The following is a 26,688-nucleotide window of genomic DNA, read 5'->3' on the forward strand; positions in this document are numbered from 1 at the left end:
GCCCTTTACAAAGTACATTGTCTAAACCCACATGTTAGCATATCTGCAGATATGTGTGTGTTTTAATGTATATTTAAATAACCATCTTCAAGGCCAAGGCTGTAGGCTGAAAAAAGCATAGCTAAATAAATGCTATTTCCTGCATCTCTTTACATGTATATCATCTTGCATATAACATAACGATACAATTAGTTAGCATGCTGTCCACAATAGTAGTAGTATAAAGAAAAACAACAAAAAATGCTTTAACCCTCTAATAGCCAGTAGTTTCCTTGATATAAACCTGATAAGTAATGTTTTACAAAAAAAGTTTGACAGAAAAATTCAAATTACTGATCCCAACATGTACAATGAACCTTTAAACTTATGAATGATGTGTTTTTACAGGCTTCATTTCTTAATTTCATGGTAATAATGAAGACGAAGAGCATTTCTCATCTAGATTTTGACGGATGTGCAGTAAGAGGACGCTGTTGAAATATAACTAAACAACTGAACCCTGAAAAATCCTGAAAAGTAAGGGGAGCTTTTTCCAGGAACATATTGGATTGGCTGGCTCTTTGCAATCTCATGGCCCTGCTGTAAAATATATTACATTTTATCCCCACTTATTCACATTCGCAGTCACTATCGCCAGTAGCGGAAAAGGTTGACAATGGAACAACGGAAGTCACTGGGGGAAACAAAATGCAGTGTTTGAGTTGGTGTGCAGTATTGCCAACTCTTTTCCGATGCAAGTAGCTAGCACTAGCTCCAAAGGTCGCCAAGATGACGTCATGCGCTAATCTGCATATTGGGCAGGTCTTCGCACATTACTTTGCATAAAGCTTAGTGGTTGTGTCAGGTGCACTGAGGGAGAGAGAACAAGAGGAGAGGGAGAGACTCCATGCTGTTGGCAGAAGAGCTGTGAACTTAGATTCCTCTGAGCTGCATTGGTCATGAACATAACGTATATAGAGCTGAAGTCGCTAAATCTAGTGAGAAAGTCGCCTGTGTTGTTGGTAGTTGCTAAGAAAACAATCTGGTTGTCTTTGCGACAGCGGAGTCAAAAATATTACCAATTGGAATCTCTTGCGGGGGAAAATATAAAACGTGTTTATTGCCACTTTAATTTGTCTTATTTTATTTATTTGAAGTCGGAAATGTGTTGCCATGTGCGCACATGTAAGGGTGTGTGGTTTGTATTAACATGCAGCATGGCCATAATTCGGAGCAGCTTGTCCTCATTAGGACTTAGCAGTCCCTAACACTGAAGCGCCTTACTCTGAGGGCAGCTTAGCCCTTTCATCCCCATTTTGATATGGACCTCAGCCCTGTCTCTCGAGTACGAGGGACTGTGGCAGTTATGGTGATGTCAGAGCCGCCCAACTCCTGGGACCTCTGGCAACCTTCAACATAAGCTCGGTGACACGAGGTTAGCTGCCTGCTGCGCCAACATCCAAAGGTTACTGTCACTCACTCTCTCCAAATTCCACCCTCCACTATGCTAGATCCACATTAGGATTAGCATGCCCATTTGCTACATTTCAATCAATGCAACAGACCGGGTTCTGGACAGAACATCCTGGTTTCTCCCACACAAGCAGTTTCGTGAGATGGGAAGATTGAACAACCAGAGACAGGCAGGGTTAAACCTGCAGGTTAAACCCTGGAAGGGATCAGCCAAAATTTGAGCTCTTGTGTTGAGATTGTCGACTTGAACCAAGACCTTGAGTTCCTTTAGCTTCTCCTTACAGATATTGCAGTTTCATCCCCACATCAGGATCAGAGATCATACGGTAAGGAGCCAGCAGATGCTGTTCACCTTATTCACGGTTTGCGGCGATAAGCTCTTGGACGTGTTGTGACTGTCAACTGTAACGTGCCATTCTTGTGGTACTCACATTAGCTGTACCCTGCAGCTTCCCAACTTATGGGTGTACACTTTTGCAAAGACCCTGTGTTGTGTTTTCTGAGGTATGTACACAGATTCATGGCGACCCTGTTCCAATGCGTCTACCATTGTCATGTCTCTAGTGGTCAAACAACGGATGAAACAAACCCTGTTAAAGAAGAATTGTGTTTTAATAGAACTTATCTCTTATCTTCAAATTTTGGCCACCAGTTTTTGTTATCAGTAACAAAATATTATGTCTGCCAAGTTAAAGTAACAATTATACAGATATTAAACAAAATGACTGTTTTTGGAAGGAAATAAAGCATATCCGATCCGGGCATAATTTAAATGAATCAATATCTGCTAAAATACAAGAAATCCAGGTAGCAGCCTTTCATTTTTAGCTGGTGCTTTAACAGGTTGAAATGACAAACGTCGCCAGCAGCAGCAGGTCATGTCAACTGTTGCTTATTAACGTTAATTCTGTGAGTAGGTTGATGGTTTGTGTGCTCTCTGCGAGTCGCTGTCTGCACTCAGCCAAAGATTGATATTAAGATAAAAGAGGCATCACGCTGAAACACCACTGTACAATTGCAGTTGATGGTTTTTGCAGTCCAAACCACTTCAATAGAGTAATATATCTTCTCTCTAGCCAAACACACGTGTAGACATGCTGTCGGGGTGGAAGTTCTTCAGCATGCGTGACGACATAATGAAGCTCGCAATTTGTATGTCTAAAATAAGCCGTGGAGGAAAAACCTTGATAAACACAACCTCTTCGGACATTTTTAGATTAGCCAGGAGTTCGGCTTTGTTGTCACTGCTAACATGGCGAGGGCCAAAGCTTCACAACGGCTCTTCAGAAACCGATGGGTGACAGTCACAGAGACAACATCCATATTTCATACAGTCTATGATTATAACTCTATCATGATGTGTTCAAACTATCGTAAACAACAGGCCGCACAACTGTCAATGGCTGTGAAAGCTGCTAGGGATGCACCGATAATGATACCGTTATCGGATATCAGGCTGACACTGACTCAAAGAGCTGGATTGGACAAATGAGGCCAATCTATTCAATTCAATCCTATGTTTATACGTTGTATACTGGACACTTCTAACACATTGCTGGTGTGTAATTTACTACTGTAATTATAAATAAGAATTAAGTACATTTATATCTAGGTATGTATTTGTTACACTGTGTTTTGCAAAGTTATGAAAGCAATATTTAAGTCGAGTCTGATGCCTTCTTACTTATGAAAGAATGATCCCACTTCCACACAGTGAGGCATACAGCTTATTAAGAACACATTGCTATTGGATTGGTACTCTGTATGGGCCAATTCCCAAAACCAAAGTATCATATTGGGACTGAAAAAGTATCATCCCTATATTTGGCATGCGGATGATAAAAAAATATCTGTTGGACACCTTTTTTTATTGTGCCATTGGATGAGCTGCCACATGCCACCAAGGTCGCCTACCTCTGATATCTAGTGGATCAACAACAAACGATAGATGTACAATAAATCTACAGCCGAAGCTTTGTGCACAGATAGTTTTGCTTTGCAATTGGGAATAATGCCAGCATTTTGGGCGGGCTCAATTTTAGTTTACCTTCTGTCCAAACTCTCATCTTTTTTACAAAGTGCCTGCATTTCAGCTATATGGATATATTCCAAGATCTCAGATTTGGTCAGTAAAATGTTATCATAACCAAAAAGAAAGGTCAACGCTGCAAAAATAATACCCAAGTCGTACTAAACCAGAAATATTATTTTAGGAGGAAACTGTTGTGTGATCCGAGATGACCAACATGTTTATCCGTCTTTGAGTTTGTTAAGACCTTTGTTATTGTGTAGGAGGGGCAACAGCACTCAAACTCAGCTGATACCATTCAAATTATATATTTAACCCGTCAGTCCGTGCACAAGATAGAAAGTAATTTAGTACTTCACAAAGGCTCTGACGTTCATCTAGGATTCAAAGAACCCATCTGTTAAATCTGGAAAGACTAGAATTGCAAAAAAAAAACGTATTTAGTGAGACAGCACAGACAGATGCAACATATCAGGGAAACTAGCAGGAGCTAATGAAGGGAAACCGTGAGAACCATCTTCTCTGCTAGGGGAGAAATCATGTGGATGGTGAAGAGAGGGCGAAAAATGCAGAGGGATGAGCGATAGAGGATACGGTGAGAGAAGCAATTAGTGTCCGCTAATTGCTCTCATTAGAAGAGATGGGGCCGATTTTGCAGACTCCATGTTGGACAGTGACAATTCAAACGTATCAATGTGGACTGCTTGGGCATGCGGTTTAAAAGCCATTCAGCAAACAGTAGTACCTCTCAGACTGATAGCAGCAGAACTGATAAGACCAGACCATATCATCAAAACATTACTCTATCATCTTTCCCGTGATAAAAAAAAAAATAAAAAGTAGAAATGACAGTAAAGATGGATCAATAAAGCGATAAAGGTCTTATACAGCTGGAAAAGAGACAAAAAAAGTAAAAAGACAAGACAGATAAAAGAGTTGAGGCAAGGGGGAAAGACAACCATGTTGCACAACACCTCTCTAAGTAATAAGTTTTATTTATATGGGAAATGAATGTGTCTTGGCATAGTTATATGAAGCCACGTAGGCACGAAGAGCACAATAATATGTGTAATAATAACTGATGTGATCCAAGTTTCCTGTGTGAAATCAAATATCCGCCCAGCCTGAAAAGTTTATGGCAGCTATAGCCACTCTATTCTTCATCTCGTAATCAGGTTAGTATTGACTAAACACCTATGAAAAGATACCACTCCGGGTGTTTAATGATGGCAGCCATTTTCTTTGAGAAAACACTTAGCGGAGAGTGCTCCTGAGAAACCCAGGCTATCTGAATGAGTGAAATGAGACCACAGAGACAGAAACCGGGGAGACGTATATAAAAAACACAGCAGATTTTTAAGATTATTGTGACCCTCACATTTTTTTCTGAATCTACGTTACTATTACCGGTAACCAAGCAGACATTTTATTTATCACAATGTGGACCAAACCACAGCGTAGTATAAAAGAGCACATTAATGCTGAAGCATTTCTCACTGCAGGATGAAGAAAAAACAACAACTTTATGGTGTCTGTGTGATAGAGTGCCGCTGTGCAGTAGGGCATATGCAGACTGAAACAAGATGTAATTAACAAGAATAATATATTTTCCCTCCTCCAACTGTGAGCAGGGGAAGCTGTGATATCTGCTTTGCCCTAAAACAGCGCAATCATGTCTCATTTTCTGCTGAATCCCTGATTGGGTCAAAAGGCGGGGAATTACGATAATGCTCTCCCTCTCCTAATGAGTACCAGGTGACTGCAGCAGCTAAAGTTCCTACTCTGCTGGCTTGACTTCTACGCCTGCTTCCTACTCATACGGACTCTCAAATAAGTTAGGCAATCAAAATAACCTCCTTACCTCTCAATGATGTCAGCGATGACACAGGCAAACATCTGGAGGCCCTCTGGAAGCTGCAGAGCCACTGCAGAGAGCGGGAAAAAAGGCAAACAGAGAGTTACATACTTCTGTTAGAGTGACGGCAACATGTTATTTCATAAATCCTGGACAGCACAGTTATTCATATATTCTGCTACTGGTTCAGAGTACTTCACTGACAGGAAATAGTGACATTTCAGGGTAATTTCCCCTCTGCCACGGCGTTGGTTTATTTCAGCAGGGCTGATGGAAATATTTGGAAATATATTCCAAACCAATAACCACAGGTCCATCTCTTCAGCTCATGGCTTGTACGGAACATTTGAACTCTCTCTTTTTCATGTCTGTCGCCATGCCTACCACTGGCTCTGGGTCACACTTTTACTCTCTTTGCCACTGAACCTCCCCATCACCAACTTCACACAAGATAGATATATTTTAATGTGGAAAAATTCATGGGGCTGCTATAACAATTTGAATCAAGCAACCAATTAACCATTGGTCCTGCTGATGGTGTTGAGTGCTGACAACAGGAAACCAAAAATCTACTCATGTGTGACACAAACTGAGATGAACCAATGGAAAAACCTTGTTCAGGGCAGGATTTATTAAGTGGTTTGTGCCTCGTTTCAGACTCACTCTGCATGGAGACACATGCATGTTTTTTTTAATCAAACAGGCAGAAGGGCCTGGAAGCATCTCAACTGAACCTTCTCTGCAATATGTGAAATGCGGCCCTTTCCTTTGAGCATATTCCTTTAAAGATAAATTACCCAAATGGTGACTAGATGTCATGTGAGATCGCTGGATTTGCAGCTAAATACTGGGATCAGTATTGCATGAAAGATTCTCGACTTCTAAAAAGTAGTTGCAGGTATATTGAAGGAAGGTTGCAGTGGGCAAAGGAATGTGTTTCCCAAGGAACTCTTAATTAAGAGTCCTTTGATTGATCGGCCACTGATCGTTATCGGCCAATATTAATCTCTATAAGAGCCAATCAGACCATGTGATCAGATGACTCATAAAATGCGGGACAATTTGCCGACATGCAGCTAAAATGGCTTCACTGCAGTTGTGAGTTGTGTCTCGAAAGCCCTTTTTACGCAGCCTGTTCAAATCGGGACAGTTGCGCCGTTATTCCACCCTGCTGCTCTGTACGAAAGGTGGGGGATTTGCTGCTCCGACGCTAAGCCGGCAGTGGAGGTAGTCACAGAGAAAAGATCCACATCTGTGTAAAGGGACAGTTGGCATGGTGTGGGTGAATGCACACTAGACATTGATGCTGTTGTGTTTAAAGTCAAGGCGGCATGTGATCTAAAATTGCAACGTCTGCAGCATTATGCCGGCTTGGTTTGGTTGAGTGTCAAAAAGCAAAGCCGGTGTCATGACGGGCCACTTTAACAGCAGTACTGCGAGATCTGGGTATAAAAAGGGGCTATGAGAGAAAAGTGTCTCCAAGAGAGAGTGGAATATTCTTCTCATGTTGCATGCCAATAAATGAATGATACTTTCTCCGCTTTTAATTTACATATATGAAGTAAAATAAATAAATAATCCTACACGATAAATAGAGGGATTATTATAAAAAATGTTATTTTTAGCTTTGGCTCAATGGTGACATGTGTGCTTATTGGGGCTGGAGTATCTGCTGGACCTTATGGATCAGCTACCCCTCCTATGGTAGTGTGTTAACCTTGATAAAAAAACATAAATATTTGAATTCAAAGAAGATGAAAATCTAAATGTCCTTTGGGAATTTCTTAAGCAAGATGTCTTGTGTTTATTGCATCAAGGATCTTATATTAGGTGGTAGATAAAGAATTTAGCACACATAAATAGGATCATCAAATACAATTGACGACACATTCGTATCAGAGAGTAATACGATATTGATCTTGTCAAGTATAGCCTCGCAAAGTAACAGAACGGGAATCAGTGCATGAAGTGGATGAGAAGGAAAAGACAAGAGTGACAGAGGAGAATAATGAGGAAAGCAAATATGGTGTGGTGAGATGGCACACTTCCTCACTACTACTACTACTAACAATAATCTTAGAACTTTAACCCTTTCACAGTGTGTTTTCAGTGGGTGAAAGTTAATTGTAACAGTTTTGGTTGCTCCACACTTTTGTGTCACCTCTGGTTTAAAAAAAACAAGATGGCTTCAAAGTGGAAGTTCACGCACCAAAGGGCGACGTCACGGTCTAATACAAAGTCTACGGCCTGTAGGAGAGCTAGTTAGCGGTTGGCTAACAGAGGTAACAGCTAATGGGGCTAATAAAGCTAACAGAACTAAACACACAACTGAACTGACAGTTAGAGGACAGGTAGAGGAAGTCTATAATCAGTCAATATGATGTGTTACACAGTGAACGGCAGTTAAGCTGCATGGTGCCGGAGCAGACTGCTGCATAGATTACAATGAGAGCTTATTTATTGCATGAGACGTGCGAGTTACAGACGTGCTACAGAGTGCACTTTCCCAGTTGATTGTTTATAAAATAATCATAAAATGGTGAAATATAATTTCCCAGAAGCCCATCTAACACATTTAAAGTGTTTGTGTGTTCAAGTGTTTCTTTCCAAAGATCTTAGCAACAAGGGATTCCTTTCAAACATACATTTAACATCTTTTATTTTTAAGAGGAGTTTGTGGTTTTCAACTCGAATGAATCTTGAGCTCATTGTTACTAGAATGTGATTTTGTCTGTTTGCGATGTAAAATACAGGGGTTGTGCTTTGGGATTACATTACATGCATCATTCCTGTCAACAAGTCTTCTTGCCATCGACCTTTTGAGAAGCAGGAATTTGCGTTCCATGTAGCTAGATTTGATATGATCATAAACATGCATTCATAAGGTATCGACCAGTTCAGTATGAAGTCCCAGCTACCATGGCAGCTACATTGAGTGAGCACCACAGAGACAAAGGCTTTGTTTCAATCCACCATGACATTTTCTCCCAGTCAAACTCTACCGCACCTTACGTCAATAAATCCATCAATGTCTCAGTGGACACTTACAACTCGAAGACACCGAATTCAGCGCAGTGTTTTCACATGACTCGGCCCGAAACTATTTCAACACTTCGTGGGCCAGACGGCATTAAACAATAAAAGCCGGGACAGACAAAAAGGCCAAGAAGGTTGAGGGTGGATGGCCATGAGATGGAATGATAGATGGGGCAGTGTGAGAAGGAGGAGCGAAAGCAATTCTTACTGATGAAAGGTTAAGGGATCACAAAGCACTCATGCAGACAGTGAGAGACAGGTCATTACCTAGAAAAGGGCAAGTTTATTAACAGAGAAACGTTTCAGAGCACACCTCTGCCATAGCTGACAGAGGCAGAGCTTTCTCTCCATCTGCTGCCCCCGGCGAAAGGTGAGTTTGACGCTGGAGGTGGGACTGGCTGTTTGAATGCATTTTTGAGTTTTCACGCAAGAATGATAAGCTGCTTCTACCTTTTGGAAGTGCACTCCTGCCCCGACAAATCAGAGAACCTAAACCACTCGGACGTGAAACGGGACAAGAGGGGTTTCTTATTCTTGGACATGTTTCTTATTGTGGATCACTACATGTACATACATGCAGCTTTCTCAATGGGCAGTGACAAAAGGATTATTTTTGGCTTACATGAACTGTCAATCCCCGATCATCTAATGATGCCGTTGTATGCAAACCTATTGTTTTAACGCTCCAGGCAATACAGGTTGCAAGGAAGCTACACCTGGGATTACGTTAACTATCACAGACTGGAGGTAAACTTAAAAAGCACTGGAAAGACCAATTTATCAGTGAACGGCAGACTGAACGGACAAAGCCAAGGGATTACTCAGAATTTCCAAAAGGCTAGGAAGATTGGGATAGGGATATGTACAGGGTTTATCCTGTAGTAGATTACTTCCGTCTCTCTCGGGCCTCTGTAAATAATATTATTAAGAGTTCAGTCTGGACTTGCTCTGTATAAAAAGTGCCTTGAGATAACTTCTGTTACGATTTGAGCACTAGATAAATAAACTTATTTTGACCCGTGGGTGTGTATGCAGATGGTAATGCATCTCAGTCCTCTGTGTCACGATGTATGGTATGGAACTTCAAAATGTCCAATATTAGAAAAAGGGGACATAATGAAATAAGGAATCAAGTTTATTAGGAACACATAGCTCCAACTAATAAAGTCTAATACAACAGTGCTGCAATAAATCAGACATTCGGCAGGGTTATAATGTTCAGTTTCTGTTGAAATTATTCAAGAAATGTGTTTATTCAACTTTATGTTAATTTTGGAGTCCACAGTTTGCAGTGCTATTGTGTTGTATTGCATTATGCATGCACTATTTAGTCTAACATTATATATATATATATATTTTTTTTTTTTATACACACATATACATACATATAAATGAACAAATACATTCTGAAATGACTCAATGACCTTTTAAAATTCAACTCATGACTTTTCATCATACATTTTCATTTTGGAATAGTCTACAGTTGTAAAGTCTTTACAGTTTGCGTTTGCACACGTAAACGTGAATTCACATCTGAATTAGGAGTGAATGGAAGTCACCTGCATGTAGACTCAAATTTGGACACAATAGACACAATTATGCTAGGGTATGTCATTGTGTGTAAAAATGTACTGGTAATGAGACTCTATTCAGTATCTGGAGACACTACTGACTGTGATCTGCTTTAACTTAACACTGGCAGCCAACACTCTGTCTTCTGTCATCTCTACAAAGGAACACGCTGTTGAAAGTGCAAATCTACTCGTTTCTACCAAAATTCTGTCTTTTCCATAAAAAAAGGTTAGCCCTGATTTCAAACAAACACACTGCTTCCAACGTATTTGTGAATGGCTAACATGAAGAAACCTCCATCCTGCTTGTTGGCTGGTCTGAATTCCATTTCCAAGCATCACTCAAACAATTGCTTCTCTATTAACAAAACAGTCGACTCAAGCCAGCTGGTTATTATCACCTAAATCCATTTGTGTTGTCATTATCTTAACTGAATGTGCGACGTTTATCAAGACAGCAGTTAAAAAAAATTCTGAACAACCAAGCTGCTCTTGTAAAGAGCGGTGATGTGCAACAGATTATATCACAACAACACACAATTAGACTAAAATGAGAAAACCAGGCAAAGCAACACAAAGCATGTGACTATTTATGAACTCTGGGGGAAGAAAAAAAAAAAAAAAAAAAAAAAAAAAAAAAAAAAAAAGAGTCTGGGCAGCTGAAATATAATGAGTCCTCTATTTCAAAAGCAGTGTATGACACTCAAGAGGAGTTGAAAGACAAAGAAACAGATGGACACAAAGAGGAACTGAGAGAGACCGGGGTGATAGGTGAGTTATGCTCTCTGAGTTCAGAGAGAGCGAGAGAGCGAGAGGGGGGGGAGAGAGAGGGGGAGGGTGGGCTCTGATACAAAAAAACAAAAAGGTCACACAACAAAAAAAGCAGAGCCAGCAAGCTGCGATAAAGCGCACGCTTCCCACAGGGATATTTAAAAAATGATTCAATCCTGTTGGTATGCCATCTGCATATTTTGACATTTACATTAGTGGACGATTTTTTTTTCCATCAAGCTCCTCAGCAAAAATTAGGCGAAGGTAAATTATTAAGTTATCATGCTGTGCTGTTATCTTGTAAAGAGTAGTTTTTGACAAGAAACTTGATTAAATACAGTTGTTTGAAGGCGATGTTTTCACAGTAATATAAAAAATAAGATATTAGAGAGAGAATTAAGAGCTGTTGAATTAGGTTATTAACACACTGATATTGGATCGGAACTCGGCATCGGCTGATACGCAAGTTCAGGTACCAGAATTGGTATCGGGAAGCCCTTTCTCTTGATGGGGTTCATAGTACATCATTCCCAGTATACAAGCATTCACACCACCTGATTAGTCCTGAGTGAGAGTGAATTTTTTAAATGTCAGACCAGCAATACCTCTACAAAGAGTGAAAGTGAAGCGCTGTATGCAACAGCCATTCTAATCTATTTGCTTCTTTGTTTCCGAGCAGACTTCGTAATTTTGAAAAACAGCTCGGATGGTGCAAAAATAACAGACGACTCCTCCTCAAAGCTAACTGGTAGTATTTTTTAAAACAATGTATTATTATCGTTAAATATTACAAAAATCAGTTTGAGAGCAGCACAAAAAAATGATTCGCCTGTTGCCATAGACAACAGAATACAGTAGCAGTCGATGTCAGTGAAGACAGCGAAGCCTCCCACTGTGCCCTCAGTTGATCCTGAGGCTACAATCCCACTGCAGGCCCTGCTACTCAATTCAGATTCCTGCTCAGATCTTATTATTCTGCTTGACAATACTATTTTTTGTAACCTATATCTTGCATCAGTTTAAATGACCTCCATCCTGAAATAACACCAACAAACAAAGGACATGAAGTCTGAACAGTCTTCTCAGAGAGGCAACTCAAATTGCTGCCCAGTTTTGTACTTGACAAACAGAAATGTTTGTTGTTTACGAGGCCAAGTTCTGCTTTCAGTATGGGTCAAAAAGACATCAAAAAACACTCTGTATTTTATCTGTTTGTAGTAACACTGCACACAAACATCTGTCTTGCATGGATGGTGAGAAGACATCTGAGTTTGACATCTTTCAGCTGCAGTGTGAGCGGAGCGTTGCAACTCTGTCAATAACACAAGAAGGCAAACACATTCCCCCTCACAGATTCAGTGTTAACCAACTTCAAAACACACTGGACGTGGAACTGCTCGTGAAAAGCATTCTGCTGCACTTGGATACCAATCCATGCTGATCCATAAGAGAGAACACAAAAAGAAAAAGATTTGCTTTTGATGTATATTGTTGTAGAGTCACTGTGGGATGACCTACATGGTGTTTTGAAAAACTGGGCCTGTTTTTGATTTGTTAGAACACTGGATAAACCTGTGTGAACCTCGCAGGTTACAGATTGTACAATAAAGTCGTCAAAAGTAGGTCACAGCACAGATGCACCGATGGATGGCATTTTGAATGAATGCTTGCACACGTGTTTTTGTACGAGATGCTCAACGCCACGTGCATCCTGTGTGCTCATCATACACTCACTCTTTAACTTGAAAAGCAGCTGTAAATGTGGTGCGAGTACTATATTCTTATATATTTTTCTTTTAATCAAGATGAGGAAGGGTATGGTGGCACAGTGTAATGGTTGTCAGTATCAGGTTTGGGGACAGAGATCCCATTTCATAAAGCATAATTTGTGCTCCATCTCTGCTAGATAATATGACTATAAATTAGGGCTATTCATTTTATATGCACAGGCTCTGTAAAGACTGTAATCATTGCAACCTTTACCTCCAAGTAACTTAAACCAGCATACGCTCCAATTCAGCAATGCAATTCATTTTTAGAAATCAGCCGTGCAATTTATGCCGTGGTTAGACTCCACTCGCGAGCATTAGCATATTGCACAACACATAGTTGGCTTTTCTTAAGCAACGACCACCCAGACCTTATTCCACCATTGCAATGAAGCTTATTCTACAATTGCTCTTCCCATTTGAAATCTTGCATGCTCCCCCCAAATTGAATCAAGTGTATTAAGAAAGAACCGAGCTCACCTCTCGTAGCTTTCGCTTGTCTCACTCGCCAAATCGTCTTGTGGATCTCAAAGTTGTAATTTGCAGGCAGGGCTTTGATCGCCTCCTGTAACTCAGGGTCTTGCAGGATTTCATCTGGAATTTGATTGGCTACCCGCCGTGGTCCTCGGACTGAGGAGAGAGTTAAATGATTGAGCTGTTAGCAGTGCGGCGAACACAGATTCAAGCAGAGACTATCACGCAAGGATCAGAGTCAAACAATAACGTTAAAGCTGAATCAGTGTAGTTATTCAGCAGGAGCCGTCAGTATATTTCATGCTTTGAACAGCCAGGAGGGGGGGGGGGGGCGGGTAATACAGTTCAGGAAAGTTGTCTCAATGTGTCTCTGATCTACAGGATCAAGACACCTTTTAAGAGGGAGAGAGCGATGGAAACGTAGAGCACCACCAATTTGTCAATGTAGCATCTTAATTGTTTTCCACAAGCTACAAGAAAAACTGTTGTGGCAGGAATAACGAGAAGAGACGTGGAATTGGAGTTGCAAGCCAGCAGGAAGTTTTTAATGAGCACAACATACAACAAATCCAAAGTATAAGTTCTTACAGCTTACTCTTATAGTCTAAATTCAGCCCCCTTATGTCACTTTCCACCAATCAAACCAGTCGGTTGAACATGGAAAGAAGTGAGATATATTTTGCTCATATTCTACTGGCAGCTTTTAAGCTTGATGTAGCTGCACTTGTTCTCAATTACAATACAATTGTATTTGTATAGCCTAATATTGCAAATCACAAATTTGCCTCAGAGGGCTTTAAAATCTGTTCAACCACGGAAAAAAAAGGAAGAAACCGTAGGGAGAGCAATAGAGGAGGGATCCCTCTCCCAGGATGGGCGGACGTGCAATGGATGTCATGTGTACAGAATTAACAACACAATAAAATGTCAACATATTCAATCCATCTGAAAGAAATTATACATAATTTTAGAGCAGAAATAAGAGGAGAAATAATAAAAGAAAAGGATTACCACTGATAAAAAAAACAGCATTTGCCATAGATATAATAGAATGACAATAAAAGCAGTACTAGTTATGGAAATGTGACTAACAACAATAATAATAGCAGCAGTGGGTGTCAGACAGGGCCACGGTCCAGGTACAACCACGATCCACGGAGGCATGCTAGGCGAAAAAAAGCACAGAGACTCCCCGGGAACAGTACAGGCAAATAGTTTCGATCACAATGTACAATCTCGTTTGGGGACTGCACCTGCTTATTTTCCATTTTGTTATGTTCAACGGTTAGCTTATCGGTAAGTATTTCTGCAAACAGAGAAATTGTCACGGTTGACGACAGGAATTGTGATCCTCGCGGTAACGATGAAACACACACACCGGCTTTCATAGCCTTAAAACACACAACTCATCTGTCAGACTCATGAAGTCGGGTGAGACGTCACAACACTGGACGCTGATTGGACGCTAACGAGTCTGTTGCTCCTCTAAAAGAGTACGTTGATGGTACTAAACATAGCAGGATAACTAAACACCATGCACACCAGACGTGTGGTGGTTGACATCGTCTTGACTGCTGAGTAGTTGTGCTGAAAACAGCTGATTGTAACGTTTCCTCATCGACGTGGAAGCCAGATATCTCTATAAAGTACTCACAGCAGTGACACATTTATTTGTCTACAGTATAAAATATTTCGGCTACAATTAAAATATTTCAAATTCGGTGTTAATTGTTACCTGTTGGTTTTTTTGCCGGAACAATCTGCACTTCAGTCGTGGGCGCTGCCATGTTTTTTTTCTCCCAAACATGAAACATGTGAGGAAGAGAAAGGCGAAACCAATCGACTGCAGAGGATCAGTGGAGAGAAGTCGAGCACCGATGTCACTGAACGGGACTGGAGGACAGGACCATAACGATAGATAGGACAGTTCAATACGGCATATTTATATGGGTTAACGTGCAATATCCATTGTCCACGGTGGCAATAATACAATTTTAAAAGAACGAGTTAAAATGTATATTTTCCAGCGAAATATGTTCTCTAAGGCAGTTTTAAAGTACTTTACATGGGCCTGTCATGTAAAGAAAAAACAAGTATAATAAAACAAAAATAAACAAAATAAACTGAAAGTAAAACATGAAATTAATAAAATAAAATTTAAATATTGTGTAGCCAAACATGTATACAGAGCGACAGTTTCAGTTGAAAGTATACCTGGCATACAAATATAAAAACAAGAGTAAGACAAAAAAGTAAAACATAATCGAATAAATATGAAATTAAAATAAAACATAACATGAAATAGAACAGGAAAGGGAATTTATGTAACACAATTAACTAAGTGAGGCTTGGGATAAAATGAATTAATTAATTACAATTGCTAAAAAAAAATACATGTAATTCAATTGAAAAGTAATCAATTAAAATGTGCAATGCAGGGGCAGACAGGGACAGAGACAGTGAGAGGGATGGAGCAGGATGCTGCCCGGTGGAGGTGCTGAGGCGGTACAACATACTTTCTCCCTCCTTGAGCGCAGCAACGAGCTCTGATCCATAAAGCGGACAGCAGAGAGATCTTTGCAGACAAGATCACAGAAATGTAACAATCGCGAGTCGAGCTGGAGAAAAAGAGGGGATTTTAAGGAAACCGAAGCCATCAAAGTCTACACTATTCAGGAGGATTTGAGGAGTCTGCGTTCATAATCCGACATCAGAGGCGGAATGTGAATCCAAATAACTTATGTTAATTGGAGATTTTAACGAATATGATGCGATTTGAAAGACTCTGAAGCACCGAGAGAAGAATTTGAGATCGGCCACTTGAGTTAAAATATCTGTGGTGGTTTTTTTTGGAGGGGGGGGGGGGCTGCTTGTGTTCACCGTTGACTTGCCCCCAGAACTGATTTGCAGCCTCTACCGTAATTTGCGTCTAAAAAAAGGAGTTGGCTATCAGAGGTTGTGCGTTTATGCTCATCATACACACCGGAGTTGCCGTTATTTCGGACCTTGGGGATGATTTCAGTGCGTCCGTTCCGCGATGATTGTCGCCTAATTTCCCAGGTCCGACTGCGGTCTGCCAGACTTTGTGGAAACGGAGATTATTGTCTGTTGTCAATGTTCATCAAATCCACGGCAGTCTGCGGTGCAACTCAATACAGTGGATCGCAAGCAAATCGCGAGGAGTGACAGCTGACATTTACACGACGAGCCACCAAAGCTCCTGATCAACTTCAAAACTGAAGCGCACAAGTTTTAAGTCTGGAATATAAGAATAGATGATTATCAGAGGACAGAAGACGAAACACACCTAAGCCTACAAAATGTTCAAACGGGGTGAGTAACACTCAACTTTTCTCAGTATAGCCTATTTAGCCTATAAGGCGAATTGTGCGGTCTCGTAAGGTGTGTAAATGTAATGCTGGTACTTTCTACGGTTATGAAACATGTTTAAATATGACACATCCATAATGCACCACGTTGCCCCGCTGATGTGTTGTTACGGACGATGCGCCATTTCAAGCGCATCTTAAATTTGCAGAACAAGATTTATGGGAATTAATATTTTTGTAAGGAAGCATGGGGACGTCTGTGTGCTATTAATACAGCTGATGCCGCACTGCAGTTTATGAGTTGTACCCGGGTCACAAGGCTATCTCTCCCAGCATTGCGCTCTGCTGAAAGCATTATTATTTGCTGTGTGTCAGTACATCTAGATGTGATAGATCAAACCTCAGTTCACAGGGTTATTCTCCCGTGGCTACACACTATATGAACACTCAAGACCTTTGGCACCTCATATAAAAGGGGAGAGCTCCTCAAACTTTTGATATCAAGATTCCCCAGATAGATACACATTACACAAAAGACTCTCAGTTGATGATCTCTTGTCCCAAGGAACAGCCTCTTTCTTTCTCGGCTTTAATTGGCCATGCAGCTGCATTACTGTCTGCGCTGGATGTCTGACAAGAGTATGGAGAGTAACAACTCTAATCTCTAATGAGAATAGATTACAGTAATACATGCTCCCATTGTGCTATTACCGTGGGAGTGAAATAATCGTGAGAAACTGTTCTTCATGTTGCTGGAGCCCTCGGAGCGCCCATAGGGACCCCTGGAGGTCTCTAGACCCCACTTTAGGAACCACTGCATTAGACCAAGTCTTGTGTCTCACTTTGTCAGGAGTGAGAACATGCCAGCTCCTTTGTTTTGTTATTTTATGCAGTTCATATGCAGCAAAAGTAGCTTAAGAGCGACTCGTAAATTAAAACCTTGTACACGTAAACTGAGCCGTGCTTGGTTAGGGTCATCATATAATAATTGCTGCTTGTGTTTATGTTTGTTTTTATTTCGTCTGTCTTGTGAAAAACCATCTGCTTAGAGTGTGTGTGTGTGTGTGTGTGTGTGTGTTTCTGCTGGGTGCCTCAGGGGCAGAGAAAAACAACATGTTTTTCTTGCTGCCATCAGATCGATTATTGCTGTTCCAACAGTCGAGATGAGACACACACCATGGTGATGAGTGCTAATAGCTATAACGGCTTTTAGGGAAGGTCTATATTGTCTAAACTGACTGCCTCTCATAACGGATATGTTTATCATTTATGAGAAGTGTTTCGTCTGGATTTTTTAGGGTGAGCCACGGTTTGCGTTCCAGAAGAGGCTCTTTACCGTTTAATGTATGAGCAAACATGTCTGTCTCTGTTTTGTGTCAAACTCATGGACATGCTGGTAAATGCTACCACTGTTGATAATCGTTATCATCAACAGATCCTAAGGAGATGATTTCAGCACACATTCATTTTCCATTGATGTTGAGGGTCAAATGGAGAGGTGATTGGCATTTGGGGATTTTGTACTCCAAACATGCTCCATCCCTGCTCTGTCCAAGGTATTTGTATGTGGATCAACTGTCTTACCAGTGCTGAACATAAAATCACTGAATTCAAGACAAACGACTTCAAAGTACAGACTTCACCAGCCTGCCAAAAGTGCTCAGTATGCCAGCATGTCTGAGTCCACAATAGTGAGGCAGAGATGCGTCAGCGTTGGCAGGAACAGCGCAGAGGTTCTCTGGTGAATTTCAATTTTTTTGCGCCTAAAATAACACATTCTAGGGAGCCTGGCTGATGCACCGGCCACAGCATTTACTGTCACAGGTCCACCATTCACAAACAAAAAGAAAGTGTATTAGTTGACACACACTGGCAGCGCCTCACAACTTGACTTCACATCATGGCCTGCTGTGCATAATTACCACGTCAATGGAGCACGTTCACAGTGGCCTTTGGGTTCACACTGTGTCCGACAGTCACCGGCTGCTGATCTCTTCATCTGTGGGCCGTGAGTTTGTATGATCAATGCTGCGACAAGGTGTGATCATGTCCATGCAATCCACAAATATGTCTAGACGTGCGCATTAGTTTGCAGCGTGTGTTCAACTGCAGGTGAGACAACATAGTCCCCATATCGTTGTTTGAACAGTCCGAATGGTGTTTGTGATTCTGACTGTGTGTCTTCTCTATGGCTTATAGGACAACGACACGTGTGATTGAGTGTGTCTCTGCGCACATTTACCTAGCCATGCAAGCATACACGCCACTCCATCTCTGTATTGGCTTTTTCTGTCTATCTGACTGTCTCGCTTTCACAATCTCTCTTTTCCTCAAAACCAGTCAGCCATGGAGTGGGCACAAGGGATGATGTGTCAGAACAGCTCTAAGATGGAACGGACGAGATGTCCACTGAATATAGCATGCTACCAAGTACAGTAATTCCTGCTCCATGACATTCAGGATTATTGGAGGAGGCTCAGCTGGGGCTCTTTTTTTGCTTTGTGCCACCTTTTGGATTGTACAGTGTTAGACTGGTATGCTTCTCACGTCCTTGCTGTAAAAGAAACACTTGTGTTGATGTGCAACTCCCTCTCAAAGACGAACATATGTACACACGCTTGTATTTCTATCACCATGAGGATGCTCTGCGATAAATGTATTGTTGACCTGATCGATTTTCTCACTCCGATGGGCAGCCACTGTTTTCTATTCATTTCAGAACAGCATGAAGATCAATTTGCAGAGACTGGAAACGTGCTTGTGAATGTCACACGCAACATCAATTTGCCCTTGTTTTTTTTAATCCTCTACTTCTACTACATCATTGTTGCATTCAAGGCCGAAACTATGAAAAAAATAATTTTCTTTGGTGCTTTCAAGTACAAGTCAAAGTGCACTCTACAGAGCATTTCAGAGCCTCATTCCATCTAAATTCACCACACAGAGACCTTGTGTGTAAAAAATGTCAGCACCCAAATCTACATTGTGATGATTACTTGTCTTAAGTAAGTTTTGAGTCTCTGCAAGTAGATCTTCAAACTGTAATTGCATGCACTGAAACTGACGGCTACCTGGCAGCTATAGGAAATCACTCAAAACCTACACGCCATGCTCTGTAAAACTAGTATGCAATGTAATATACCGTACTCATAATGTGTACTAAACAGGCTTAACCATGCAGAACCAGCACGACATGCATGAACTCAACCCGTACACCTGAACTTCAAGCTAATCCATCATCAACCATAAATCTAAATTCCTAACCTTAAAGTAGGCTCACAAAAGCAGGTAGGTGTGTGTGTGTGTGTGCGCGCACACACTCACACACACACACCGACACAATTATAGTACGGTTTGCTTTTTGGAAGTGTCAGACTTGCAAGATAAGACTAATTGGGAAAATGCATTTGCATTGACTTCATTTAATGTGATGAGCATTTTTTGAATGGAATTTAGCTCAGAGAGAACAAAGGCGGGTTGTAACACTACAGATGAGGCTTTATGTTTGTGCAAGCTGGCATACACATCAGCAATGGTAACACTAATTACTTGAAATTTTGAACATTCTGTCATCTTAAACAAAAACAAAAGCACCACATTCGGGTCCTTAATCTTTCATCTCCAGTGACAGACAATATGCAGAGATGACTACTTGTAGTTATTATGAAATCTTGTAGCATTTAGTAATCATACATTGTAAATCAACCGCAATTAAGAGCACTGATGTTAAAGTAGCATTTTGCTCATGTTGTTTCCACTGCTGGCAGACAGGGTTGGGGGATTTGCCCCAACCCAAGGGATGCAACACAAGGGAAACAGCTGTGGCCTCTGCTCTTCAGCTTCCCGGCTGCTCACTTGTGCGGGCTGCATCTCATGGTGGCGTCAGAGCGGCTCTTCTGCCAACACAACTCCAATTCTGCTCTCCACAATATCTAATAACCGCACACATCAAGGGGCTGCGCTCTTCTGTCAGGGACATGTTTTTAACCAAAGAATAATATGACTCATAGACCACAAGTGCTTGTTGAAGAACAACAAATGGTCTATCTTTGTTGCTAAACAAACAGAGGCTTTTCTTAATGAGGATACACAGGCAGCGCCCTGAAGCCAACCTCATGCAAGTGATTTGAAATGACGACGTGACATCGCACAAGAGCAATACATTCCCATCTGTCTCTGCATGTTGCAAACTTTGAGCCAGGGTCAGGGTCCAGAGAGAGATCTATTTCAAGAAAATAGATTCCCCACTCATATTATCATCTTCCTAATCCTCTCGCAGTGTCAGCCTTCTGCTATCCCTTCATGTCAACTCTGCATTGTTGTACTTTTTCAGCTTGTGTTTCCGTGCGTGTGAGAGGCAGTGTGGTCTGATGACTGAGGGTTTCAAGGAGAAGAGGTTTGAAGAGGATAATGTGGAGAGGCGCAAAAGTATAAACCTCAAACTGATCCCCTAAATCTATCCAAGCTGCCTGAGAAATAGAAAAGCAAATCTGAAAGGAAGACAACATTTCTACTCCTGTCTGACACATGTTTGAAAAAGAAAAATACCTTCTTCTATTTAAAATGCTGGAATCAACTAATCAAGATAAAGGAAAGTGAGATAAGGCAACCAAAAACGTGAACAAATTGACCCATTGTGAAGTCTGTAGATCCAGCCCCGAAAACACAGCCTCATGGGTAATTGACGAAGGAACATTACCAATTATTGGATAGCTGAGTCACATTCATTATACAGCCACACAATGCACTGGCTCTGGCAGTGCATTCTAAACGTCTTATTTAGCCAAAGGAGATTGTTCCAATCCAAAAGGTATTTATTTAGTGGCCCATACTCAGGAGTGTTTCCATGGAAGCCTCTGGCACAGTTTCGCTACGTGACACCGAGCAGAAGATGACAAATAATTAACAAGTGCGTGTTTGTGTGGAGACGACAGCACTGACTGGTGTGCATGTCACTTTTATTTTAATTTTTTTGCCATGAACTGTTGTTTCTTTCTTTCTGGGGCCATTTTCACACTTCCCTGTCAACAATTCCACACTGAATTACAGCATGAGGGCTCTGAGTTCAGAAGTGGATGCAGTGCTCTTAAGCAGCCGAGGACTTTCTTATTTATGCAGTCTGAAGAGACCTCTGAGTGATCAAATCACGAGGACATTCCAACTTGGAGGGGACTCAACATTTTTGCGAATGCACAGAAAAATCTGTCCATCTCTGTTTGCCCTTTAAAAATCTCCTCAGCCTTTGTTGTGGAAATGAGATGCAAGGATGGTCATTAGTGAATGATAATGAGGTGAAAGAGACAAACATCCTAAGCCCTGTTGGTTTGTCTAATATTAATAATACATTTCTGATTAAGTGACTAATTGGAGTTTAAAGGTCAATGTCAATACGAATGGCATGGATCTTAAGAGACAGGAGGGATGTGGGGGAGGGGCAGAGGGCGACAGTCCAGGAGACTGTTGACAGTAATCCCAGGTGCTCTCCTGTTACTTTGACAGCTCCCCCCCCCCCCCCCCCTTCCCGAGCCATCCTCCCCAGGCGACACCGCCTTTGTGTGCTGAGGCCAGCAATTCAGCTTCGCCAGCACCTGAGCATCTGCCCTTTTGACATTGCGAGTTTGCAAGTCCTCAAGATGGAGTGGCATATCATCAGGAGACAGAGCAGAGGTTAAGACAAGGGGAGAAGGGAGCGTCTGTCATGTGCATTTCTGTTCTTTATTATCAAGCAAAGAAAGGGACATATTTGTAGTTTGGTTTGTATGTGAGCTCAAAAGCGTTTGTGACATTCAGTCTGAACTGATCTGACTCCTGGCATTGATTCATCTTGTTTACTCCGATTAATCTCACGCTCCATCCAAGTCACAGTCAGAACTCATTTATTTCAAGTTGTTTGACGTGAAAAACAATGGCTAATTCAGTCTCTGGACTGTGCATGTTTGAAGATGCCTCCAAATGAAAGTTTCTGCTCTGGCTGCCGAGTGAAATTAAAACACCCAGTGGGGGACGTGATGAAGAAAAAAGAGCAACGATCGTCTTTCCGTGACATTTTTCCAAGGCTCCTGTCTTTGGCTCTGTCGCTCACCTCCTGATTCACAGCTCCATGAGAGCCGGCCTCCTCGTCCATGGCTTTAATGAGACAGGCCAGTGTCACAGTCACATCTGAGCTTCGTGCTTGTAATATCTGCCGTGTCTGTGTTCTGGCAAATGTTATCTGTGCTCATACGTCTGTCACGGCTCAGACTGACTTTTAGGAACAGTCAGGGCTCAGGTAATTGCTGCAGCCTGCTCGAATGAATTCAGTCCTGCGATGTTAATGCACGCTGTGGCCTGTGATACTGCAACTGCAGAATCCCTTAAAAAGTCTGCCCCACTCTAACCTACTGCGCGGTGATTTGGCTAATTGTGGCGTGCGATTGCAATCTTGTTGGGGTCTACTAAAACAGACTTTTCCTTACATTCATCTGACATTTGGAATAACATGGTGTTCTTTGAAAGCAGCATGATATAGTTGTACGAAACATTTCAAGAGTGAATCGATGAGATACAGGCTGGCACCAGATGTTGTCTTATATAATGGCTAGAGGACAAGAGGATTTACTCTGGGATCGAAAAGATAGGATGGATGAGTGCTATTTAAAAGTCAGGAGTGAGAGACAGATGGAGTTGTCGTAATTACAGAATAGAGGCCAAGGTCTTTTCCACAATCACACTTCTTTTTATATGCAAATCCCTCACAACTGTCTTCCAGTCTTAAATTAATTTACATAAGCGGAACCGTATTTTGACCTTATTAAGGCTTGTACAATGGGGATAACCATGTATTGGAATCACCAGTTTCAATTTACCCTCAAATTTTTTTTTTTTCAAAATATCATTTTAAAATGCTATTCCTGCTATTTCTCTGCTGTGAATGAGAGCGAAGTCCTTGACATGTGTATGATTCCCCTCTTTAACAAGCTTTCCTCTTCAGCGTTGGCCCACACTCATAGAAACCGTTCAAGCCTTTCAAGACCTTGCATCACAAACACAAACTCAAACACACAATGCAAGGTGCAAGGTGCAGTTTTGTGTGCCAGAGATAAGATAATTATTCCAGCACTTGGTAAAGAGTACAGAACATATGCTGGACCCGCATTACACGCTGAGGTGGATTGTGACACATGGTGCATGTGTTAGGAATGTGTAATGTATGTTGCTGACATGCTGCATCACATCCTTGGCCTCCGTAACTGATGTTGCGGTGCCATTTACTTCAATGTTGGCATGTGGTGTGGCTGGGGACAACCGGGTTCATGATGGAGACGTAGAGGCAGTAGTGAGAAGCAGGGAAGCCTGTAGCTTTTACATTCCAATCACCTTGATCCCGCAGGGTTTCAGTTGTGCATCCTAATGAAGCACTTTCCTTTGCACATTGCTCAGGCTTAAATCCAGGTGCATTTCTGTTTAAGATGAAACTGTTTGGAGAGCAAACTGCTCACTGAACGTTTTGTCATCTTGTTCTTGGCTGTCATTTTGGAACAACAAAGGGACAGATGCCACAACAGTGTGGTCTAAAGGCGGAGTAAGTCCAGTTTGTATGAAAACACCATCAGATGTGGATTTACTTCCCTTTTTGGCAGTGCAGGGGTAGTTTTTTTGTTATTGTTGGGATTTGAATGGTGAGCAAAAGGGGAAAGCTCAGAGCTGTTTTTATTCCGAAGAGAGGTTTCCACCCATCTGCTGTGGCTGGCAAGAGACCTTGAAGAGAAAGCTGAATCCTGCCTCCCCTGCAATCAAAAGAAAAGAGAAAAAAAGAAGGTCAGGCCAATAGATAGCCACTACCATGTTCGTTGTGTCTCCTAGCTGCTGCTCCCATTCAAGGCCGAAATCACACACTGCTCAATTCCCATGGGAGGTCGGGGAACACAGATGCCACAGTCTGACAGTGAACACAGCCACGGCTCTGCCCCAACACCCCAGTATAAGATCACTGCCTGAGCCATGTGTGCAACCCTGACAGCTCCAAGTCTTACAAAAAAGACAAGTCCTTTTTATTCCCCAGATGGCCGGGAACAGACAACAGTTTGCCCTCAGCAATCACGCTAATATGTCCCCAGCCCCAATGCAGAGACCTGCCTGACGTTAAAATGTTGTTTGGAAATGGAACGTAATCTCGAGGGTAAATATAGATGTCATCCACTGCCAGCTCTCCAGCAAAACAATAAACAGAACATGCTGGCGGAATGGACTTGATATATCGCTGATCTGGGGTTATGTAAGATTTATGAACTGCCATGGTGGTAACAAATCGTGGTAGGGGGGGGGGGGGGGGGATTGATAGCGTTTGGTGCTAAAACTCATGTGGCTGGGACATTAACTCAGCAGCTTTGTCCCTGTCTTCACAAGCACAGCCTTGTCAATTATTTAAAAGAGCTAAACAACAGCCCCGAAAAGACAGAACATGGTGTGTGGAGCTCATTTACACATCTCTATTCCCAGAAGTGTGCTCATGCGTTTAGGCCATAATAAAAGCTGGTCTTTCATCCCAATGCGTCTGCGTGCTAATTTGCTCTCTTGCCAACGTGAGCGCCCTCATCCCTCAAAGACGAGGGCATCAAGGGAAAACAAAGAGGCGCTGAGGATAAGGTAACACAAACAAATGTTATTAAAGGCTTGTTTAGTCGCTCACTTCATAGGAGCAGAGAGGGGCTGAAGACTTTATGATTGTAACAGGGAGATACAAGGCCAAAGAGAAAGGGAGAGAGTGCAAGGACAAGAAGGGCTCTCATGGAAGAAGCAGGGTTTTTGTGTCGCGGCTGCTCTCTCCACTGATGGATGGTGAGGTTAACAGTCGGTGTGAGTCAGGCAGCTGAGGGCACAACAACCACTGGAGCCACTATTCAGCCGGAGCCCTCATAGCTGCTGATCAGTCAGTCAACCAATCTGGATCTAACTTTTAACCTAGCTTCCCTAGATTGTGATAATAAACAAGAACCTGGCCACGTTGTCCCAGTATATGTTTTGACATGTTTTATGTGGCTGCGTTTGGCAAGCTTCGTTGTTTACTCTGCTTACAGCCCTTTACATATTTGTTTCGCTCTCTCTGGGGAATGTGAGACATTCTCGTCGGGAAACCACAAAACATGCCAAAGAGGTATAAGGTATGTAGATGTCGGTAATATATGTGTGTGTCTGAGATGGTGTCATTGACATGGAAATCCCACTCACCTCTAAGACTCATTACCTGTGCCGATGAGGCCATTCTACTTTTTCAAGGAACAAGCAGATGTTTATTTTGTATGCTGCCCTGTTGAACCGGGACATAACATAGGACACACACTCTCACACACACTGAAACATGCAAACATGCTTGTTAACCGTGACACAAAGGTAAAGGTGTTATGCTTGGTGTCACTTGACAACATGGTGAGACAGAGGATTGATGGAAACAGAAAAAGTGTGTAAGGTGATGCTTGAAGCACTTGTGTTGCTGCAAGATTGCTTGAAATGTATGATGTTTATAACAGAAATATCAGTTTCTTGGTTGATGAATTCCTCCTCAAATTCCTGGATTCCTCCAGGAAACAAAAAAAGAAAAAGATTGAATGAAAGAGAGAGAAAAAATAAGCTGGAAGGAAATAAAGAAAAACAAAAATGATCAGTTAACATGGAGGATCTGAAAAGAAACCCTATCAGTGCATCCTCCCCTTCATTCGATTTCAAAGAGCTGTGTTTGTTTCCAAATTTCACACCTTGTTTCTGATTAAAACATCATCCTTGCCCCCAAGTCTCCACGCAGTACAAGCTGCATGATGTGGCAGCGAGAAGAAGGCTCGCCCACAGCCCAATCTGTCAGGGGCCCCTCACAGCAGGCCCCGCCACACACACACTGCACCAGTTTGCAACTGTCTGATAGAATGCATACATTTTGTCAGTCTTTCATCTCTGCACGGAGTGCCTCGGCTTATGAAAGCATGTGATGATGGCACTATTATCCTGCTGATCGGAATAGCTCTTGGCGCTGTGTGGGAGCAGCTGGGGCGATCTGGCTGCAGGTGTACACACACACACACACACACACACACACAGACACACACATTCTGTCTCTCCCTCTCTTTTGGAGAGGCTCACCATTGTTGTTCCATCAGTATATGTAGGAGCCCTCTTCAGCTCTCTGCTTCCCACCTAGCAGGTGCAAGCACTTCGATAGAACTAAAAGGCTTCAGCTTTCTCTCATACAATACTCATCTACTCACCATGGCCTGTATAGTCCTCCTGAAGACTGTGATATTATGATCACGTATGTGTGAAGCAAAACAGTTTGTACTACAAAGTACAAAGTTACGTTTTGTCTCTGCAGACAACAAACTGTTGTGTTAAGTATTTAGCTTTAACTTAAAAAGCCCAACATTCAGTGAAACTT

General features: G+C 41.8%; 1 protein-coding gene across 1 annotated transcript in view; it reads right to left on the reverse strand.

Moving 5' to 3' along the window:
• Positions 1-14,771, reverse strand: part of dph1 (diphthamide biosynthesis 1) — a gene marked incomplete at its 5' end in the record, with an annotated part of 55,567 nt that extends 40,796 nt beyond the window's left edge. Inside the window, 3 exons of the mRNA XM_079272628.1 lie at positions 5,343-5,406; positions 12,964-13,113; positions 14,693-14,771. Coding sequence (XP_079128754.1) covers positions 5,343-5,406; positions 12,964-13,113; positions 14,693-14,771 — 293 coding nt within the window. The remainder of the gene's footprint in view (positions 1-5,342; positions 5,407-12,963; positions 13,114-14,692) is intronic.
• Between the last annotated feature and the right edge of the window lie 11,917 nt (positions 14,772-26,688).

Source organism: Melanostigma gelatinosum, assembly GCF_949748355.1.
Source record: "Melanostigma gelatinosum genome assembly, chromosome: 7".
Lineage (NCBI taxonomy): Eukaryota > Metazoa > Chordata > Actinopteri > Perciformes > Zoarcidae > Melanostigma > Melanostigma gelatinosum.